This window comes from Oncorhynchus nerka, linkage group LG14 (genome assembly GCF_034236695.1).
Source record: "Oncorhynchus nerka isolate Pitt River linkage group LG14, Oner_Uvic_2.0, whole genome shotgun sequence".
NCBI lineage: Eukaryota > Metazoa > Chordata > Actinopteri > Salmoniformes > Salmonidae > Oncorhynchus > Oncorhynchus nerka.
Genome location: NC_088409.1, coordinates 100465525 through 100481187, shown reverse-complemented (window position 1 = coordinate 100481187; position 15663 = coordinate 100465525). Strand labels below are relative to the sequence as shown.

The 15663-nt window shown below is 49.6% G+C and overlaps 1 protein-coding gene across 1 annotated transcript in view; it reads left to right on the top strand.

The window, feature by feature from the left end:
• The window catches only part of st14a (ST14 transmembrane serine protease matriptase a), a 78052-nt gene that overhangs the window by 10468 nt on the left and 51921 nt on the right, over nt 1–15663 (top strand). Inside the window, exon 2 of the mRNA XM_065000638.1 lies at nt 10186–10345. Within this exon, the coding sequence (XP_064856710.1) occupies nt 10186–10345 (160 nt within the window). The remainder of the gene's footprint in view (nt 1–10185; nt 10346–15663) is intronic.

The following is a 15663-nucleotide window of genomic DNA, read 5'->3' as shown; positions in this document are numbered from 1 at the left end:
AGATGGAATTTGTATTTGTGGTCCTGGTGACTGGACCTTTTTTGGAACACCATTATTTTGGTCTTACTGAGATTTACTGTCAGGGCCCAGGTCTGACAGAATCTGTGCAGAAGATCTAGATGCTGCTGTAGACCCTCCTTGGTTGGTGACAGAAGCACCAGATCATCAGCAAACAGCAGACATTTGACATTCTAGCAGGGGGAGGCCGGGTGCTGCAGACTTTTCTAGTGCCCGCGCCAATTCGTTGATATATATGTTGAAGAGGGTGGGGCTTAAGCTGCATCCCTGTCTAACCCCACGACCCTGTGTGAAGAAATGTGTGTGTTTTTTGCCAATTTTAACCGCACACTTGTTGTTTGTGTACATGGATTTTATAATGTCGTATGTTTTACCCCCAACACCACTTTCCATCAGTTTGTATAGCAGACCCTCATGCCAGATTGAGTCGAAGGCTTTTTTGAAATCAACAAAGCATGAGAAGACTTTGCCTTTGTTTTGGTTTGTTTGGTTGTCAATTAGGGTGTGCAGGGTGAATACATGGTCTGTTGTACGGTAATTTGGTAAAAAGCCAATTTGACATTTGCTCAGTACATTGTTTTCATTGAGGAAATGTACGAGTCTGCTGTTAATAATAATGCAGAGGATTTTCCCAAGGTTACTGTTGACACATATTCCACGGTAGTTATTGGGGTCAAGTTTGTCTCCACTTTTGTGGATTGGGGTGATCAGTCCTTGGTTCCAAATATTGGGGAAGATGCTAGAGCTAAGTATGATGTTAAAGAGTTTTAGTATAGCCAATTGGAATTTGTTGTCTGTATATTTGATCATTTCATTGAGGATACCATCGACACCACAGGCCTTTTTGGGTTGAAGGGTTTTTATTTTGTCCTGTAACTCATTCAATGTAATTGGAGAATCCAGTGGGTTCTGGTAGTCTTTAATAGTTGATTCTAAGATCTGTATTTGATCATGTATATGTTTTTGTTATTTGTTATAGAACCAAAAAGATTGGAGAAGTGGTTTACCCATACATCTCCATTTTGGATAGATAATTCTTCGTGTTGTTTGTTTAGTGTTTTCCAATTTTCCCAGAAGTGGTTAGAGTCTATGGATTCTTCAATTACATTGAGCTGATTTCTGACATGCTGTTCCTTCTTTTTCCGTAGTGTATTTCTGTATTGTTTTAGTGATTCACCATAGTGAAGGCGTAGACTCAGGTTTTCTGGGTGTCTCTGTTTTTGGTTGGACAGGTTTCTCAATTTCTTTCTTAGATTTTTGCATTCTTCATCAAACCATTTGTCATTATTGTTAATTTTCTTCGGTTTTCTATTTGAGATTTTTAGATTTGATAGGGAAGCTGAGAGGTCAAATATACTGTTAAGATTTTCTACTGCCAGGTTTACACCTTCACTATTACAGTGGAACGTTTTACCCAGGAAATTGTCTAAAAGGGATTGAATTTGTTGTTGCCTAATTGTTTTTTGGTAGGTTTCCAAACTGCATTCCTTCCATCTATAGCATTTCTTAATGTTACTCAGTTCCTTTGGCTTTGATGCCTCATGATTGAGTATTGCTCTGTTTAAGTAGACTGTGATTTTGCTGTGGTCTGATAGGGGTGTCAGTGGGCTGACTGTGAACGCTCTGAGAGATTCTGGGTTGAGGTCAGTGATAAAGTAGTCTACAGTACTACTGCCAAGAGATGAGCTGTAGGTGTACCTACCATAGGAGTCCCCTCAGAGCCTATTGACTATACATACCCAGGATGTGACAGAGCTATAGGAGTTGTGACCCGTTTTTGTTGGTTATGTTGTCATAGTTGTATCTAGGGGGGCATATGGGGGAGGGAATGCTGTCACCTCCAGGCAGATGTTTGTCCCCCTGTGTGCTGAGGGTGTCAGGTTCTTGTCCGGTTCTGGCATTTAGGTCGCCACAGACTAGTACATGTCCCTGGGCCTGGAAATGATTGATTTCGCCCTCCAGGATGGAGAAGCTGTTTTCATTAAAATATGGGGATTCTAGTTGGGGGATATAGGTAGCACACAGGAGGACATTTTTCTCTGTTAGGATAATTTCCTTTTGAATTTCTAGCCAAATGTAGAATGTTCCTGTTTTGATTAATTTAATGGAGTGAGTTAGGTCTGCTCTATACCAAATTAGCATACCCCCTGAGTCCCTTCCCTGTTTCACACCTGGTAGTTTGGTGGATGGGACTACCAGCTCTCTGTAACCTAGAGGGCAACCAGTGGGTCTGTCTCCTCTATACCAGGTTTCTTGCAGGATGACAATGTCTGTGTTACCGATTTCTTTGGTGAAGTCCGGGTTTCTGCTCTTCAGGCCAAAGGCAGATGACCTCAGGCCTTGGATATTCCAGGATGATATAGTGAATGCTTTTTGTTCCATAGAGTGTCCAATGTTGTTGGTCGTGGTTTGGCCTCAGGCCAGTAAGTGTGAGCAGAGCCTGCTGAGCATCTGGTACATGCCATTGGCTTGGGCGAGTGTGAGAGTGGGGGTTGGGACTGTTTGCCCGCTCACTACCTGGGCATATGTGTGGCTTCCATGTTGAGGCCCTCTTTGGGGGGGGGTGGGGTGCAGGGGGGGGGCAGGAGTGGCATAGGTCTGATCTGAGGGGGCCTAAATGGGGTGTGGGCATGGTTGACGTGGGGGGGTGTTGATTGGTTGGGGTGGGGGTGTGGATGTGTCTGGGTGTGCGGTGGTCTGGATGTAATTCCTCTTGGCGTGGGTCCTCTATGTGTAGGTCCGGGGGGGGGGGGGGGGTCCTGCAGGTCTGGGAGGGTGTCTCGCCGGTCTGGGTGGGGTGTCTATTGATCTGTTTCTCCTGTGTGAAGTGTTGGGGATACGTTTGAGAGCGATGTCCTTTAGAGTTCGGGCAAAGGTGGGCACTGCTGCCTTGTAGAGGTGGACCTGGTCATAGAGGCTGTTCAAGTCCAGGGTGGAGTGGTGGGCCAGGAAAACATTTGGTTTTGAGGCACAGTCACGGGAAATACTTGCATTTACCCGCTGTATTGTGGCAGGGTGGAAGTCTTTTCGTGGTAGCAGGGTGGAGATAACCACTTGTGCGTTGGGGAAAGTAGAAGAAGCCTTTTCAATCACTCCCTTCAGTGCTGTGGCCACTCTTTCTTGCTGTGCTCTCAGGTCGTTTGTGCCTGTGTGTATTATTATGTGGCTGGGTGACCCTAGTTTGGCCTCAGACAGAAGGTCTAGGGGCGCTGGGTGTTTGGACACCAGAGTTTAGACTCACTGTGTTTGGGAAAAAGTTTTTTTCTTCTATATATTTCCCATTTGAGTCCATAAGTAGTACAATCTGTGTCTTGTGTTTGTCCTCAGTGGGTGTGGGGGGTTGTCAGAAGGGCTATCAGGCAGGCTGACAGGGGGTGCTCAGAGGGGTGTGAGCCGCTGGGCTTGGGGTTCTTCATTTGTCTGTTCTGCTGTGATGTCGACTCTATGGTCAGGGTCTGGTGTGGACTGTTCTGCTGTGGTGTCGAGACTTTTGTTGGGTGCTGAGGTGGGCTGTTCTGCTGGCTTCTCTGTGGGGGTGGCCACCTCTCTAGTGGGTTGTTCTCTGTCGCATGCCGTCCCCCTCAACCTCCCCTCCATCCCCCTCACCCTCTCCTCCATCCCCCTCAACCTCTCCTCCACCAGCAGTCTGACACACTCCTCTAGTGCTCTGTTCTGCTCCTCTTTCTCCTGTTGTATTTGTCTCACCACTGTCCAAAGTGCAGATATGTCTCTGTCCACCTCCAGCTCTCCGGGTCTGGTTAAGGGGCTGTTGTTGTGCTGGACTGTTGTCTGGGTCTGTGCTGACTGAAGTGTAATCACCTGCTGTTCCAGCTCCACCTGCCTTATCTCCAGCTGGGTGAATTTGTCCTTCATTTCAATGAGGGAGTGGTAATCTGTGCTGGGAGGTTGACTCTCTGCTGGGGGTTGCTCGTCTGTGGGGTTACATAATGAAGAGGTCTGGTCTGACCCGCTCGGTGTGGGAGTATCTTTATCAAGGGAAAGCTTCTCCTGCTGGGCTAATTCTTTGATTAGGTGAAAGTCCAGCTGAAACTGTTTGTGATTACCCTGTGCCATTACTGTTCCGGATTTATAGATATTTATATTACTTGACTCAGATTCCTCGTTATCAAGTATTCTGAGTTTCCACCCCTCGTTAATCCCCGCTCTCGTAACAAGGGGGTAGTGTGCTAATATAGCACTGTGCCATGCCAGGGGATGGTTTGTGTGGAAGATAAGGTTGCTGATGTTTCCATTTTTGTAATAGTCAGCAAAAAGTGTCTCTTGATTTTCCATAAGGAGCTTCATTTTGTAATCTTTTCTTGACTTATCATTCTTTACATACAAAGGGTACTGTATTTTAATTACCTCTGAACAGCGGGAGGGAGCCTCTAAGGCCTCTCCATTTGGTTGGGGTAGACTGTGTGACTCTCCTGCCATTGTTGGGCTAATGGGCTTTGACACCTCTCACTTGACACGTCGGTGCTAGTTGAAGCTGTATCAAGCGTGGCAGAATTATGTTAGAATTCAGTCCTTATAAAGTAATGTTGTGTATTTTTCTTCTTGGCTTTTGGCTTTTAAAATATAGTTTCAGACTAAGCATTACTCACTCAGTTCCAGGTTGGATGGTGTTTTCAGGTTTCTGTTGTTTTCCAGAGAATTTGCTGTATAGAGAAATAAATCTTGGTAGTTGTGAACCTTCCAGGTGATTCCGTAATTCCGTCCAAAATCCGGTTCTAGGTTTTAAGTTTTGATTTGAAGTGGGGGTTATGTTGTAGAGAGTAGAATCCAGTATGTGTTCCTGACAAAAAAATCCAAGTTTATCTAACTCCTAATCTATCTTTTTTAAAGAAAATGCTGAAAAATGCAGGAGCTCATCTGATCCTGACTTTCCCTGACTTTCCCTTGCGCTCTCTCTCTCTGCCTCTCTCTCTCTCTGCGTCTGCCTCTCTCTCTGCGTCTGCCTCTCTCTCTGCGTCTGCCTCTCTCTCTCGCTCTCTCTCTGCGTCTGCCTCTCTCTCTCGCTCTCTCTCTGCGTCTGCCTCTCTCTCTCGTTCTCTCTCTGCGTCTGCCTCTCTCGCTCTCTCTCTCTACGTCTGCATCTCGCTCTCTCTCTGCGTCTGCCTCTCTCTCTCGCTCTCTCTCTGCGTCTGCCTCTCTCTCTCTCTCTCGCTCTCTCTCTGCGCCTCTCTCTCTCGCTCTCTCTCTGCGCCTCTCTCTCTCGCTCTCTCTCTGCGCCTCTCTCTCTCGCTCTCTCTCTGCGTCTGCCTCTCTCTCTCGCTCTCTCTCTGCGTCTGCCTCTCTCTCTCGCTCTCTCTCTGCGTCTGCCTCTCTCTCTCGCTCTCTCTCTGCGTCTGCCTCTCTCGCTCTCGCTCTCTCTCTGTGTCTGCCTCTCTCTCTCTCGCTCTCTCTCTGCGTCTGCCTCTTTCTCTCTCTCGCTCTCTCTCTGCGTCTGCCTCTTTCTCTCTCTCGCTCTCTCTCTGCGTCTGCCTCTTTCTCTCTCTCTCACTCTCTCTCTGCGTCTGCCTCTTTCTCTCTCTGCGTCTGCCTCTTTCTCTCTCTCTCGCTCTCTCTCTACGTCTGCATCTCTCTCTCTCGCTCTCTCTCTACGTCTGCATCTCTCTCTCGCTCTCTCTCTACGTCTGCATCTCTCTCTCGCTCTCTCTCTACGTCTGCCTCTCTCTCGCTCTCTCTCCGTCTCTCTCTCTCTCTCTGCGTCTGCCTCTCTCTCGCTCTCTCTCTGCGTCTCTCTCTCTGCGTCTGCCTCTCTCTCGCTCTCGCTCTCTCTCTCTCTCTCTGCGTCTGCCTCTCTCTCGCTCTCTCTCTCTCTCTCTCTGCGTCTGTCTCGCTCTCTCTCTGCGTCTTCCTCTGTCTTGCTCTCTCTGCGTCTGCCTCTATCTATGCCTCTCTCTCTCTCTATGCCTCTCTCTCTCTCTATGCCTCTCTCTCTCTGCGTCTCTCTCTATGCCTCTCTCTCTCTCTATGCCTCTCTCTCTCTCTATGCCTCTCTCTCTCTGCGTCTCTCTCTATGCCTCTCTCTCTCTGCCTCTCTCTCTATGCCTCTCTCTCTCTGCCTCTCTCTCTATGCGTCTCTCTCTCTGCGTCTCTCTCTCTGCGTCTCTCTCTCTGCGTCTCTCTCTCTGCGTCTCTCTCTCTGCGTCTCTCTCTCTCGCTCTCTCTCTGCGTCTGTCTCTCTCTCGCTCTCTCTCTGCGTCTGCTCTCTCTCTCGCTCTCTCTCTGCGTCTGCCTCTTTCTCTCTCTCGCTCTGCGTCTGCCTCTTTCTCTCTCTCTCTCTGCGTCTGCCTCTTTCTCTCTCTCTCACTCTCTCTCTGCGTCTGCCTCTTTCTCTCTCTCTGCGTCTGCCTCTTTCTCTCTCTCTCTCGCTCTCTCTCTGCGTCTGCCTCTTGCTCTCTCTCTGCGTCTGCCTCTTTCTCTCTCTCTCGCTCTCTCTCTGCGTCTGCCTCTTTCTCTCTCTCTCGCTCTCTCTCTACGTCTGCCTCTTTCTCTCTCTCTCGCTCTCTCTCTGCGTCTGCCTCTCTCTCTCGCTCTCTCTCTGCGTCTGCCTCTCTCTCTCGCTCTCTCTCTGCGTCTGCCTCTCTCTCTCTCGCACTCTCTCTGCGTCTGCCTCTCTCTCTCGCTCTCTCTCTCTGCGTCTGCCTCTCTCTCTCGCTCTCTCTCTCTCTCTATGCCTCTCTCTCTCTCTCTGCGTCTCTCTCTCTGCGTCTCTCTCTCTGCGTCTCTCTCTCTGCGTCTCTCTCTCTCGCTCTCTCTCTCGCTCTCTCTCTGCGTCTGTCTCTCTCTCTGCGTCTGTCTCGCTCTCTCTCTGCGTCTTCCTCTGTCTTGCTCTCTCTGCGTATGCCTCTCTCTCTCTATGCCTCTCTCTCTCTATGCCTCTCTCTCTCTATGCCTCTCTCTCTCTATGCCTCTCTCTCTCTATGCCTCTCTCTCTCTATGCCTCTCTCTCTCTATGCCTCTCTCTCTCTCTCTATGCCTCTCTCTCTCTATGCCTCTCTCTCTATGCCTCTCTCTCTCTCTCTCTATGCCTCTCTCTCTCTATGCCTCTCTCTCTCTATGCCTCTCTCTCTCTATCTCTCTCTCTCTGCGTCTCTCTCTCTGCGTCTGTCTCGCTCTGTCTCTGCGTCTCTCTCTCTCTCTGCGTCTCTCTCTCGCTCTCTCTCTGCGTCTCTCTCTCGCTCTCTCTCTGCGTCTGTCTCTCTCTCGCTCTCTCTCTGCGTCTGTCTCTCTCTCGCTCTCTCTCTGCGTCTGTCTCTCTCTCGCTCTCTCTCTGCGTCTGCCTCTCTCTCTCGCTCTCTCTCTGCGTCTCTCTCGCTCTCTCTCTGCGTCTCTCTCGCTCTCTCTCTGTGTCTGTCTCTCTCTCGCTCTCTCTCTGCGTCTGTCTCTCTCTCTCTCTCTCTGCGCTCTCTCTCGCTCTCTGCGCGCTCTCTCTCTCTCTCTCTCTCTGCGTCTGTCTCGCTCTCTCTCTCTCTGCGTCTCTCTCGCTCTCTCTCTGCGTCTGTCTCTGCCTCTCTCGCTCTCTCGCTCTCTCTCGCTCTCTCTCTGCCTCTCTCACTCTCTCTGCGTCTGCCGCGCTCTCTCTGCGTCTGCCGCTCTCTCTGCCTCTGCCTCTCTCGCTCTCTCTCTGTGTCTCTCTCGCTCGCTCTTTCTCTCTCTGCCTCTCTCTCTCTCTCTCTCTCTGCGTCTGCTTCTCTTTCTCTCTCTCTGTGCGTCTGCCTCTCTCTCTCTGTCTGCCTCTCACTCATATTTTTTCGATAATTTGCTCCTGGTCAATATTTCCACAATACTGTAGATATATTAGCCGTGTATTGACTCTTGCTACTGATTCCTCCTAACATGTGTCCGGTACAGTGGTCTGTGTGTGTCTGTCTCTCTCTCTACCTCTCTCTCTGTGTCAGTGGTCTGTGTGTGTCTGTCTCTCTCTCTCTCTACCTCTCTCTCTGCGTCAGTGGTCTGTGTGTGTCTGTCTCTCTCTCTCTACCTCTCTCTCTGCGTCAGTGGTCTGTGTGTGTCTGTCTCTCTCTCTCTACCTCTCTCTCTGCGTCAGTGGTCTGTGTGTGTTACTGTAATTTAATTATGCCAATGTGTTTTCATTAATTGAAAACCCTAAATCTATTTTATGAGAATTTGTAAGATTCTTGTTTGCATAAAATAGACGGAGACCAGTCTTATCAACAATAGGTAACAGAATTTATTCTCGGAGCGCGCTGCCACTTTACCACGAGCAACAGTTTATATACAATAACATGACGTCATTTCATTGCTTAACAGAATCCCCTCTCGACCGGGACAAAGTGAGGTTAATAGTTAATTCTAACTTACTAACACACTCCCAGGTCACACAACATAACTGAATTAACTTTTGACCCCTCAACATTATCGATCACCACTTAGCTGACATTTCTAATTAACAGAACCTAGGAATGCACTCACTTCCTTATCTAAAACACCCCAGAGCTCAGTTTCGTCAGTTCAACCATAGGTTAACTACCTTATCTGCTTACTTAATCCACAACCCATTCGTTTCTGCCTGGTTGGAATGGTGTTCATTAACTTTAAATACTCCTTGTCCGTGTCACACAATCCCTTCTTATGAACTCATATTGTTAATCAGATATAATAAAACAGAGTATAAGTTTACTTAGTTACAGTTCCATTTAAAATGATTTGTTCAGTCATTTAATCGTCATTTTCCCAACAGTGTGTCAGTCAGCCAGTTATATGTCGCAACACTGTGGTCACATTTCTGAAACACACCTACCGGCCTCGACACAGGTCACATGACTGGCCTCGTCACATGACTGGCCTCGTCACATGACTGGCCTCGTCGCAGGTCACATGACTGGCCTCGTCGCAGGTCACATGACTGGCCTCGTCGCAGGTCACATGACTGGCCTCGTCACATGACTGGCCTCGTCACAGGTCACATGTACCTTGCATGTTGATCTAACTCAGGCACTTAGACTTTCTCTTGCTTTTTAGGAGAAACTGAGAGGAGGTATCGCCCGTGTGTCGGTCTAGAGCCTCACCAGTGTAGAGCCTCACCAGTGTGTCGGTCTAGAGCCTCACCAGTGTAGAGCCTCACCAGTGTGTCGGTCTAGAGCCTCACCAGTGTAGAGCCTCACCAGTGTGTCGGTCTAGAGCCTCACCAGTGTAGATCCTCGCCAGTGTGTCGGTCTAGAGCCTCGCCAGTGTGTCGGTCTAGAGCCTCGCCAGTGTGTCGGTCTAGAGCCTCGCCAGTGTGTCGGTCTAGAGCCTCGCCAGTGTGTCGGTCTAGAGCCTCGCCAGTGTGTCGGTCTAGAGCCTCGCCAGTGTGTCGGTCTAGAGCCTCGCCAGTGTGTCGGTCTAGAGCCTCGCCAGTGTGTCGGTCTAGAGCCTCGCCAGTGTAGAGCCTCACCAGTGTGTCGGTCTAGAGCCTCACCAGTGTGTCGGTCTAGAGCCTCACCAGTGTAGAGCCTCACCAGTGTGTCGGTATAGAGCCTCACCAGTGTGTCGGTCTAGAGCCTCACCAGTGTAGAGCCTCACCAGTGTGTCGGTCTAGAGCCTCACCAGTGTGTCGGTCTAGAGCCTCACCAGTGTGTCGGTCTAGAGCCTCACCAGTGTAGAGCCTCACCAGTGTAGAGCCTCACCAGTGTAGAGCCTCACCAGTGTGTCGGTCTAGAGCCTCACCAGTGTGTCGGTCTAGAGCCTCACCAGTGTGTCGGTCTAGAGCCTCACCAGTGTGTCGGTCTAGAGCCTCACCAGTGTGTCGGTCTAGAGCCTCACCAGTGTAGAGCCTCACCAGTGTAGAGCCTCACCAGTGTGTCGGTCTAGAGCCTCACCAGTGTGTCGGTCTAGAGCCTCACCAGTGTGTCGGTCTAGAGCCTCACCAGTGTGTCGGTCTAGAGCCTCGCCAGTGTGTCGGTCTAGAGCCTCGCCAGTGTGTCGGTCTAGAGCCTCGCCAGTGTGTCGGTCTAGAGCCTCGCCAGTGTAGAGCCTCGCCAATACATTCAAAAGCAATGTGCAATAGGTATTTTTTTATTTTATTATACAGCTCAAGGCTGTCAAATGTATAAGATTGGTTTCCAGGTCTCAGATTGAAGACTGTTGTGTATTCCTAATATCTACATGGCATCTTGTCGGTGTGACAGTGTCTTACGTCCCCCTCTCTCTCAGGACAGGGACTGGGACCAGGATGTGACGTTCCTCCCAGCAGCTGACAGTAAGAAGTTAGAGAAGAAGAAAGGACCAGGGAGAGTCGGGGCTGTGATCGGCATCGTTATCTTCGCTGCTGTCATCGCCCTTATGATCGGCCTACTGGTCTGGCACTTCCACTGTGAGTAGCCCTGCCCCTCTCTTCTTCTCTTCCACTGGGAGTAGCCCTGCCCCTCTCTTCTTCTCTTCCAATGGGAGTAGCCCTGCCCCCTCTTCTTCTCTTCCAATGGGAGTAGCCCTGCCCCCTCTTCTTCTCTCCTTCTCTTCACTGGGAGTAGCCCTGCCCCCTCTCTTCTTCTCTTCCACTGGGAGTAGCCCTGCCCCCTCTTCTTCTCTCCCGCAGCAAGAGCGACATCATTGAAATATACAGAGAAAAGAGTCGGCCCGAGAATTGAACCCTGTGGTGCCCCCATAGAGACTGCCAAGGTCCGGACAACATTCCCTGCAATTTGACAAACTGAACTGTCTGCAAAGTAGTTGGTGAACCAGGCGAGGCAGTCATTAGAGAAACCAACGCTATTTAGTCTGCCGATAAGAATGTGGTGATTGACGGTGTCGAAAGCCTTGGCCAGGTCGATGAAGACGACTGCACAGTACTGTCTTTTATCGATGGCGGTTATGATATCGTTTAGGACCTTGAGCATGGCTGAGGTGCACCCATGACCGGCTCGGAAACCGGATTGCACAGCGGGATTCGAAATGGTCAGTGATCTGTTTATTAACTTGGCTTTCGAAATGACTTTAGATAGGCAGGGCAGGATGGATATAGGTCTGTAACAGTTTGGTTGTCACCCCCTTTGAAGAGGGGGATGACCGCGGCAGCTTTACAATCTTTAGGGATCTCAGACGATATGAAAGAGAGGTTGAACAGGCTGGTAATAGGGGTTGCAACAATGGCGGCAGATAGTTTCAGAAAGAGAGGGTCCAGATTGTCTAGCCCGGCTGATTTGTAGGGGTCCAGGTTTTGCAGTTCTTTCAGAACTTCAGCTGACTGGATTTGGGAGAAGGAGAAATGGGGGGGGGTGCAGTGCTGTTGACCGGGGTAGGGGTAGCCAGGTGGAAAGCATGGCCAGCCGTAGAAAAATGCTTATTGAAATTCTCAATTATAGTGGATTTATTAGTGGGGACAGTGTTAACTAGCCTCAGTGAGGTGGGCAGCTGGGAGGAGGTGCTCTTTCAGAACATCTGCTGATTGGATTTGGGTGAAGGAGAAGCTGGGGAGGCTTGGGCGAGTAGCTGCGGGGGGTGGGGGGCGGAGCTGTTGGCCGGGGTTGGAGTAGCCAGGAGGAAGGCATGGCCAGCCGTTGAGAAATGCTTATTGAAATGTTCGATTTATCAGTGGTGACCGTGTTACCTAGCCTCAGTGCAGTGGTCAGCTGGGAGGAGGTGCTCTTGTTCTCCATGGACTTTACACTGTCCCAAAACTTTGGAGTTAAAGCTACAGATTGCGAATTTCTGTTTGAAAAAGCTGGCCTTTGCTTTCCTAACTGACTGCTTGTATTGGTTCCTGACTTCCCTGAGCAGTTGCATATCGCGGGGACTATTTGATGCTATTGCAGTCCGCCACAGGATATTTTAGTACTGGTCAAGGGCAGTCAGGTCTGGAGTGAACCAAGGGCTATATCTGTTCTTAGTTCTGCATTTTTTGAACGGGGCATGCTTATCTAAGATGGTGAGGAAATTACTTTTAAAGAATGACCAGGCATCCTCTACTGACGGGATGAAGTCAATATCCTTCCAGGTTACCCGGGTCAGGTCGATTAGAAAGGCCTGCTCGCAGAAGTGTTTTAGGGAGCGTTTGACAGTGATGAGGGGTGGTCGTTCGACCGCGGACCCGTAGCGGATACAGGCAATGATCGCTGAGATCCTGATTGAAAACTGCGGAGGTGTATTTGGAAGGCAAGTTGGTCAGGATAATGTCTATGAGGGTGTCCATGTTTACGGATTTAGGGTTGTACCTGGTGGGTTCCTTGATGATTTGTGTGAGATTGAAGGCATCTAGCTTAGATTGTAGGACTGCCGGGGTGTTAAGCATATCCCAGTTTAGGTCACTTAACAGAATGAACTCTAAAGCTAAATGGGGGGCGATCAATTCACAAATGGTGTCCAGCTGGGAGCGGAGGGGGGGTCGATAGCAGGCGGCAACAGTGAGAGACTTGTTTCTGAAGAGGTACATTTTTTTAATTAGAAGTTTAAACTGTTTGGGTATAGACCTGGAAAATATGACAGAACTTTGCAGGCTATCTCTGCCGTAGATTGCAACTCCTCCCCCTTTGGCAGTTCTATCTTGACGGAAAATGTTGTAGTTGGGTATGGAAATCTCAGAATTGTTGGTGGCCTTCCTAAGCCAGGATTCAGACACGGCAAGGACATCAGGGTTGGCGGAGTGTGCTAAAGCAGTGAGTAAAACAAACTTAGGGAGGAGGCTTCTGATGTTGACATGGATGAAACCAAGGCTTTTTTGATCACAGAAGTCAACAAATGCCTGGGGGCACGCAGGGCCTGGGTTTACCTCCACATCACCCGAGGAACAGAGGAGGAGTAGGATGAGGGTACGGCTAAAGGCTATCAAAACTGTTCGCCTAGAGCGTTGGGGACAAAGAATAAAATAATAAAAGAAGCAGATTTCTGGGCGTGGTGGAATAGATTCAGGGCATAATGTGCAGACGGGTATGGTGGGGTGTGGGTACAGCGGAGGTAAGCCCAGGCACTGAGTGATAAGAGACGTTGTATCTCTGGATAAGCTGGTTATAATGGGGCAGCAGGGTAGCCTAGTGGTTAGAGCGTTGGACTAGTAGGTTGCAAGTACGAATCCCCGAGCTGACAAGGTACAAATCTGTCGTTCTGCCCCTGAACAGGCAGTTAACCCACTGTTCCTAGGCCGTCATTGAAAATAAGAATTTGTTCTTAACTGACTTGCCTCGTTAAATAAAGGATAAAAGAACAAATTAAATGGGTAACAAAGGAGGTATCGGAGCTATAATAAGGTTGCATCTCTGGACATGCTGGTTGTAATGGGTGAGGTCACCGCATGTGTGGGAGGTGGGACAAAGGAGGTATCAGGGGTATGAAGAGTGGAACTAGGGGCTCCATTGTAAACTAAAACAATGATAAATAACCTAAACAACAGAATATTGACATATGAGAGAGACATACAGAGAGGCATAAAGTAACCACAGGTGTTGATTTGGAGAGCTAGCTAAAGACAACAACGGGTGAAACAACAACAGCTAATCAACTAACACAACAACAGGTAAAATGGCGATGACTGGGCAGAGAGGGTCGGTTAACTACACACAGGGCCTGAGTTCGCGGCTGGGGCCGACAGATAAACAAAAAAATAAACAGAATGGAGTACCGTGATTAATGAACAGTCCAGAAGGCATCAGCTATGGAGCCAAGTGATCATAGGGTCCAGGGGACAGCAATAGATGGAACAGGGAAGCAGTAGATGGAACAGGGAAGCCGCGGAGTAGTCGCTACTATGCTAGCACGCGGGCAACACGGCGTTTGAAGTTAGTAGCCCGGGGCTAGTAGAAGAGTCTGCTCCGACGGAGGCCGGTTGAAGGCACAGTGGATGGAGTATTCATCGGCAGCCCAGTCGTCGTCGTGGTGGTGCGGCGGGGTGCCGTGTCGACTAAGGATCCAAGCCAGATGGCGAAAGAGGTGTTGTAGTAATTTAGTTTTCTAGCCGGGAGATGTCCCTAGCTCACGGCTAACTGGTGCTAGCTTCGGGGCAGGGGCATTAGCCACTATAGCCACTCGGTAGCAGCGGTGATCCGGTGGATTCTAGCCGTGTTTGGGTGGAGTTCGGGTGAACAACTGAGTAGGCCGGGAGGTGGGCCTCAGAGATGGCTTCGGTTCTGGGTAACTCAGTGGGTGCTAGCTAGCTGTGAAGATCAGGAGTAATGGTCCAGGGATTACGGCAGGAATCCGGCGTTGTAGTGGAGAGACCGTCCGTTACTGGCGAGTATTATCCAGGTTAAAAAACACACAAAAAAGGGCTGGTATCTGTGCAGAAGGTAAAGGCCGCTAGCAGTGGTTAACAATGACTAAATAGCTTGTAGCTAATTAGCTGGTTAGCTTCTGATGGCAAGGTGGTTCTGGCTATAAGGTCTAGAAATAAAAAATAAAAAAAATAATAGCGGTTCCGTATCACATTGGGTGAGGCAGGTTACCGGAAGGTATAATTTAACTAAAATGGAGAAGAGATTGAAAATAAAATTGAAATATATACAAAAAAGACAACAAAAAATACCAAAGTACACGAGAGGAAGAGCAAAACACGTCTACACTGCTACGCCATCTTGGAATTTAGTGAATTTCTTTCACTGTGAATTGCCCTGCCCCCTCTTCTCTTCTTCTCTTCCACTGGGAGTGGCCCTGCCCCCTCTTCTCTTCTTCTCTTCCACTGGGAGTGGCCCTGCCCCCTCTTCTCTTCCACTGGGAGTGGCCCTGCCCCCTCTTCTCTTCCACTGGGAGTGGCCCTGCCCCCTCTTCTCTTCTTCTCTTCCACTGGGAGTGGCCCTGCCCCCTCTAATCTTCTTCTCTTCCACTGTGAGTGGCCCTGCCCCCTCTTCTCTTCTTCTCTTCCACTGGGAGTGGCCTTAAGGTGTCAGCATGCTCCAGTTCGGCTGGCGCCTAGCCGAACGAATGCGCTCGCATACTCCCTTAAAATAACATCCCTTGAAAAGTGAGAAAACAGCGTCGTACTATTTGTCAATTTTGTGACGACGTAGCCACTTCATCAAAATAGTCAGAATTCATCTAATATACTTTTACATCAAAGATGTTTTTTTTTGCATTGAAAAATACCTCTACCTCTTTTCCTGCTCTCTACCCCTTTCTTCCTGCTCTCTACCCCTTTCTTCCTGCTCTCTACCCCTTTCTTCCCGCTCTCTACCGCTCTCTACCCCTCTCTACCCCTTTCTTCCCGCTCTCTACCCCGCTCTACCCCTTTCTTCCCGCTCTCTACCCCTCTCTACCCCTTTCTTCCCGCTCTCTACCGCTCTCTACCCCTCTCTACCCCTTTCTTCCCGCTCTCTACCCCGCTCTACCCCTCTCTACCCCTTTCTTCCCGCTCTCTACCCCTCTCTAGCCCTCTCTCCCCCTCTCTACCCCTTTCTTCCTGCTCTCTACCCCTTTCTTCCCGCTCTCTACCGCTCTCTACCCCTCTCTACCCCTTTCTTCCCGCTCTACCCCTCTCTACCGCTCTCTACCCCTCTCTACCCCTCTCTACCCCTCTCTAGCCCTCTCTAGCCCTCTCTACCGCTCTCTAGCCCTCTCTACCGCTCTCTACCCCTCTCTACCGCTCTCTACCCTTCTCTACCACTCTCTACCCCTCTCTACCGCTCTCTACCCCTTTCTTCCCGTTCTCTACCCCTCTCTACCCCGCTCTACCCCTTTCTTCCCGCTCTCTACCCCTCTCTACCCCTTTCT